Source organism: Canis lupus, chromosome 10 (genome assembly GCF_011100685.1).
Source record: "Canis lupus familiaris isolate Mischka breed German Shepherd chromosome 10, alternate assembly UU_Cfam_GSD_1.0, whole genome shotgun sequence".
In the NCBI taxonomy this organism is placed as follows: Eukaryota; Metazoa; Chordata; class Mammalia; order Carnivora; family Canidae; genus Canis; species Canis lupus.
This window is the reverse complement of record NC_049231.1, coordinates 16,882,783-16,889,722: the sequence shown is the minus strand read 5'-3', so window position 1 is coordinate 16,889,722 and position 6,940 is coordinate 16,882,783. Positions and strand designations below refer to the sequence as shown.

The 6,940-nt window shown below is 36.2% G+C and overlaps 1 protein-coding gene across 1 annotated transcript; it reads right to left on the bottom strand.

Annotated features, from left to right (window-relative positions):
* Positions 1–351: 351 nt before the first annotated feature.
* On the bottom strand, positions 352–5,581 carry OR6C6K (olfactory receptor family 6 subfamily C member 6K). Its single transcript, XM_038549518.1, is given in 5 exon segments — positions 352–412; positions 592–911; positions 913–950; positions 953–1,493; positions 5,558–5,581. Coding segments are annotated over 5 exon segments (984 nt in total).
* Between the last annotated feature and the right edge of the window lie 1,359 nt (positions 5,582–6,940).

The window sequence follows — 6,940 nt, the reverse complement described above, 5'->3', positions numbered from 1 at the left end:
ATGGAGCCTGCTTCTCCCTCTGCCTGTGTCTCTGCCTCTCTCTCTAGCTGTGTCTCTATGAATAAATAAATAAAATCTTAAAAAAAAAAAAGAAAAACATGATCAGAAGAAATGAATACGGGCACCTGGTGGCTCAGTTCGTTGACTGTCTGCCTTTGGCCCAGGTCATGATCCCAGAGTCCTGGGATCAAGCCCAGCATGGGACTCCTTGCTCAGCAGGGAGCCTGCTTCTCCCTCTCCCTCTGGCCCCCACGGTGTTCCTGCTATCTCAAATAAATAAAATCTTTTAAAAAACCGAAATGAATGAAAGATTTTTTGTTTTTATGGCAATGTTGTGATTTGTAGCAATTATTACAATTGTTTTTTTGAAAAACACAACCTTTTTTGTAACATATCCCAAAAGATTTCTTTTTTTTTAATAAAATAATTTTTATTGGTGTTCAGTTTACTAACATACAGAATAACACCCAGTGCTCATCCTGTCAAGTGTCCCCCTCAGTGCCCGACACCCACTCACCCCCACCCCCCTCCCTCCTCCCCTTCCACCACCCCTAGTTCGTTTCCCAGAGTTAGGAGCAAAAGATTTCGTTCACCTGCTGGTTCCTTAGGATATAAATGAAGGGATTTAGTAAAGGGGCAATTGAGGTATACAGCAAAGCTACATCTTTGGATACAGTCACCCTTTCTTTGGCAGATGGCTTAATATACATAAAGATGTAGCTCCCATATGTCATGGAGACAACAATCATATGGGAAGTACAGGTGGAAAAAGCTTTGGTCCTTTGCTGTGCAGAAGGGAATTTCATAATGGTCTTCATGATGCAAGTGTAGGAGAGATCCACTAACACCAATGTGACCACAAGTGTCACCACAGCGAAGATGAAAGACATCAATTCTAGGACATAAAATTGTGTGTGTGTCTGTGCAGGATATCTGCAGGATGGGGGAAACATAAAGTGATCAATCGTTTTGGAAGCACAGAAATCCAGCTTGAGTCCCATGAGCAATGGTGGAAAGATGATTAGGAATCCAGTCAGCCAAGAAGAAAGTACAAGCCAATAGCACACTCTGCTGTTCATAATGATTGGGTAATGCAAGGGTTTACAGATGGCCACATAGCGGTCATAGGACATAGCAGCCAGAAGGTAAAACTCTGCAACTCCCAGTAAAAGAATAAAAAATAATTGAGCCACACAGTTATTATATGAAACGTTTTGTTCTTTAGTCACTATGGTTTTCAAGTATCTGGGAATACATACCGTTGTGAATATGATTTCTAAAAATGAGAAATTACAGAGAAAGAAATACATTGGCATCTTGAGGTGAGGATCCAGCAGAGTGAGTAGGATAATGGTTAAGTTCCCCATCAGGCTCAATGTGTAATTAAGAAATAAAAACACAAAAATCACAACTTGCAATTGTGGGTCATCCGTCAGTCTTATGAGAATAAACTCTATTTCTGTTGAATGGTTTCTCATCTCTCTTTTATAAGCCTTATCAAATATACATAAGAAAAGAGGACAAAGTCAAACACATACATGAATATAATATACTGTTGTGTAATGTAAATTAACCTATATATACACACATTAACATATATATATAACTATATAAAACCTAAATATATATAAATAGGCCTAAATGTATATAAATTGAATATATAGAAATTAACCTAAATACATATACACTAAATGAATAGGTGCAGCCTGGGTGCCTCAGAGGTTTAGCGCCGCCTCCGGCCCAGAGTGTGATCCTGGGGTCCCAGGATCGAGTCCCACATTGGGCTCCCTGCATGGAGCCTGCTTCTCCCTCTGCCTATGTCTCTGCCCACCCCCTCTCTGTGTGTGTGTGTGTCTCTCATGAATAAAATAAAATCTAAAAAAATCCTAAATGAATATATATACTAATTACATATTTTAACTAAATATATATATTAACCTAAATATTTATATATAAGTGGAAAAGGACATATATTCTCTAATTTATCTATTTGTAAATTATTTTTCCATTTGAAATTTACAATGATACAGAATTACATGCTAAAGATAATTCTAAATTCTTTCCTATCCATTTGTTCTCTTTATTGTAATATTTCTCACAATTTTTTCTCTTTAACTTGAATATTTTCTTTGGCTAATATGCATTTTTACTCATTCTTCCTGAGTCAACTCAACTCTACATGCATAATTTAAATAAAAGAATATGAATCATTTTTAGTGTAGTTTCCCATCATTTTTATTCCACCTGAGCAAAAGACACAAAGTTGTTCTGTGTTTTAGAAATTGTATCCGAGTGATTTTCAAAACCAGGATTTACAGTTATATATAATTCCTATGATAGTCAATGACTAAGCAGGATTGACTTCCATTAATTAGATAAAGTGAATCTTTTTCTGTACTAAGAATACACAATTATTATCAACTTTCTTGACTGGCTATGCTATGGCATTCAAATGGTTGGTTGTCTTTTAGGAAATATAATAAGTACAACAAAGGAAAACATGACAAAAACAAACAACATAGTTTAATAAAAATATTCTGTATTTTTTCAATTAACCTTTTTGAGGTGTATTCCTAATGTATCTACATAATTTGGGTCACTGCTTTTTAATATTCCCCAATATTTTTGTAAAACTATTGATTACTTCAGAAATTATTGTAGGAAAGTAAAATCTGCTACCCCAAAATGTGTCTCTTTGACATGACGATTAATTTAAGCTGATTATTTTTTTTTTCATTTATTTATGATAGTCACACAGAGAGAGAGAGAGGGGCAGAGACACAGGCAGAGGGAGAAGCAGGCTCCATGCACCGGGAGCCCGATGTGGGATTCGATCCCGGGTCTCCAGGATCGCGCCCTGGGCCAAAGGCTAGCGCTAAACCGCTGCGCCACCCAGGGATCCCTAAGCTGATTATTTTTAAGAAATGGAGGTCTCAGAATGTTTTCCTTTTTACCTCCTCAAATGTCTACAAGAATTTAGATAAAAGATTTGCTTCAAAAAGGGAGATATTACCACAAATAATTATGGTTGTTTGTATGCTAATATGAATTGGCAAGATCTAAAATGTGGTCTAGAGGGAGGACCGTAGCAAAGTCTGGTTCTTAAAATTCTTCTTTATGTTCATTCTTTCTGTGTGGCCCAGCAAAAATTTGTTTCCCAAACACTTACACTTTTTTATTTTCCTTTGAAATCTCTTCCTTGTCTTTGAAGTCCCAGACCCCTACATCCTTTGTAGCTCAAAATGATAGCCTCAAATGCCTGACCGCCCATAATTCTAATAATCTTACAAAACTCCCTTCCCATATATATGCTATTGATATTTTCCTGTTAATGTCTCATGTCAATTTAATTCTTAAACCAGCAAAAAGAATCTGAATAGTAGAGTAAAAAGTTTCCTCCCAAACATTATATTACTGTCTGTCCTTTCTAAGTGTAAAAATTCTATTTATTTCCATGTTATAGTGTTCCATTTTATGTGAAACATTCTAGTCTATTTCATTATATTCATTACCTGCAAACTTTTAAAGGAAATAAATTATTAAAGCACTCTGTTATTTTTATTCTTTTGCTTTTGTCTTATTAATATTGCTATCTGTTTCTTATTTTTTTTGTTGGGAGAAGAACAAAACTAAGATGCTCCATGCTTACTGTTGTTTTCTGAAACAGATTTTAGGGAATAGCTTAAATTGTATTAATGGCAATTGAAGACGCAGTCTTCAGCTGAGTGGTCACAAACTTTTTTTTTATAAAAATGTATATTTATGTTCTTCTTAAAACTCCCAACTTTGCTCTATTTCTGACTTGAAAACATATGCTTTAGGAGTTACTCATACAATTTTGGTTACTGCGTGGATCTATCAGACTGTTCTAGAACTATGTTATTCCATTTGAGAGAACAGTTGCTCAGCATTTTTTCCATATCACTTAACAAAGGGCAATACTTAATTCATACAGAGAATCAGAGAAAAATGAAATTTAGATGCAACTGTATATGAATAAAACAGATTACAATATCTGTTAATACACAGCCAACAAATGACTGTACCATTAAAAACATTTATAGACCTTAAAAATTGAGAACTCAAATTCAACTCCCTGAATTGGACTTGTGCCTTTGATATAACTTCTGATTTTGAAATCAAGTTAAAATTATAGTTGCCTTACCTCCTTGAACCTATTGTATCTAGTGTTCCCTTAAGTGTGCATGGCAGAGATGTGTGTTGACATAATTAATTATGATTTTAGTCTTTTATCATCATATTTTATTTTCTGAGCTGGATACTTCCCATGAATGATTTTTGTAGGAAGGACCATGTATATACAGTCCTTCTGTAAAGAATTTCCAAATTCCCTCAGATTCATACTCACTTTGAAGTTCAGAACGCAAGTATTAATAATTTTAATGGACATCCATCTTCTACTCCAGATAAGTTGCATTTTGTGAAAGCTTGTTGTTATAATTGCTGACATTCAAAACCTCAAAATGAGTAGTTATACTTTAAAATAAAATGAAATACGGCAACTGAAAAAGACTTGGGGCATCATCTGATGAAAGATAAGCAGCTGTTCCAAGAGAAATTCCATATTGGTCCCTGTACACTTATGAAATGCTGCAGTTTTATCACTTTCTACTTACTACAGTCCCAGAGGTTCTACTGAAATAAAACAAAGGAAAAGAAAACTTAATCTTTGGGGATCAAAGGTCCAAAAGTACTAATGACTGGCAATAAAAGACACCACTGTAATCCACTTTAAATAAAAGCTGAAGTAAAAGTATCCCAGAGGAGTATCATAAGTGACTTAGAATAACTGATGAACTATTTAACAGGATCATCATCAGTTCACTGTCCTGGGGCAACACTGAAAAATCCCAAACTGGTTTATACAAGCCCAAGACACTACCTTGCTTCCAATTAGCAAAGAAGCAATTTCAGACATTAATGTAAACCATCTTACACTCTGACAACTGATAGTGAGTTATATTTACAAGTAACAAGCATAATATTTTATCAGATTAATAAGTTGAGGCTTCAGATGTATGTCTGATGAAATTATTTTGATCCTTCAAGTAAACTGATTTTACCTGTAAAATGCATTTTATGTTAATACCCAAAACTAGAAATGACCCAATATCCAACATCTTGTAAGTAGTTTAACAAATTAAGACATATGTATATACTGCAATGAATTAGATATAAAAAAAAAATGATTGAGGGGATCCATGGGTGGCTCAGCAATTTAGTCCCTGCCTTCAGTCCGGGGCATGATCCTGGAGTCCTGGGATCGAGTCCCACATCGGGCACCCTGCATTGGGTCTGCTTCTCCCTCTGCCTGTGTCTCTGCCTCTCTCTCTCTCTCTCTCTCTCTGTGTGTCTCTCATGAATAAATAAAACAATTTTTAAAAATGATTGAATCTTAGAAATATGCTAAGTGAAAGAAGCCAAATGCAATATCTATATACTCTATGATTCTATTTCTATAATTCAGAGAAACACTGAACTATAAGGGTAGAAACCTGATCAAAATTTTAGAGGCTAATAGTGAGAAGTGAATGACCATAAAAGTGTCATGAGAAAACATTTTACAAAGAATATGTTTTATATCTTGATTGCAGTGGTGGTTGCATGACTATATATTTTCCAGAATCATCAAAATATATACCCACAAAAGGTGATCATTTTTTTACTAAAGTTTTTTTTTATTGGTGTTCAATTTACCAACATACAGAATAACACCCAGTGATCATCCCATCAAGTGCCCCTCTCAGTGCCCATCACCCATTCACCCCCACCCCCCGTCCTCCTCCCCTTCCACCACCTCTAGTTCATTTCCCAGAGTTAGCAGTCTTTATCTTCTGTCTCCCTTTCTGATATTTCCCACACATTTCTTCTCCCTTCCCTTATATTCCCTTTCACTAACATTTATTCCCCAAATGAATGAGAACATACAATGTTTGTCCTTCTCCGATTGACATACTTCACTCAGCATGATACCCTTCGTTCGATCCACGTTGAAGCAAATGGTGGGTATTTGTCGTTTCTAATGGCTGAGTAATATTCCATTGTATACATAAACCACATCGTCTTTATCCATTCATCGTTCGATGGACACTGAGGCTCCTTCCTTCCACAGTTTGTTTATTGTGGACATTGCTGCTATAAACATTGGGGAGCAGGTGACCTGGCGTTTCATTGCATCTGTATCATTGGGGGAAATCCCCAACAGTGCAATTGCTGGGTCGTAGGGCAGATCTATTTTTAACTCTTTGAGGAATCTCCACACAGTTTTCCAGAGTGGCTGAACCAGTTCACATTCCCACCAACAGTGTTAGAGGGTTCCCTTTTCTCTGCATCCTCTCCAACGCTTGTGGTTTCCTGCCTTGTTAATTTTCCCCATTCTCATTGGTGTGAGGTGGTGTGTCACTGTGGTTTTGATTTGTATTTCCCTGATGGCAAGTGATGCAGAGCATTTTCTCATGTGCATCTTGGCCATGTCTATGTCTTCCACTGTGAGATTTCTCTTGATGTCTTTTGCCCATTTCATGATTGGATTGTTTGTTTCTTTGGTGTTGAGTTTAATAACCTCTTTATAGATCTTGGAAACTAGCCCTTTATCTGATACGTCATTTGCAAATATCTTCTCCCATTCTGTAGGTTGTCTTTTAGTTTTGTTGACTGTATCCTTTGCTGTGCAAAAGCTTCTTATCTTGATGAACTCCCAATAGTTCATTTTTGCTTTTGTTTCTTTTGCCTTTGTGGATGTATCTTGCAAGATGTTACTGTGGCCGAGTTCAAAAAGGGTGTTGCCTGTGTTCTCTAGGATTTTGATGGAATCTTGTCTCACATTTAGATCTTTCATCCATTTTGAGTTTATCGTTGTGTATGGTGAAAGAGAGTGGTCTAGTTTCATTTTTCTGCATGTGGATGTCCAATTTTCCCA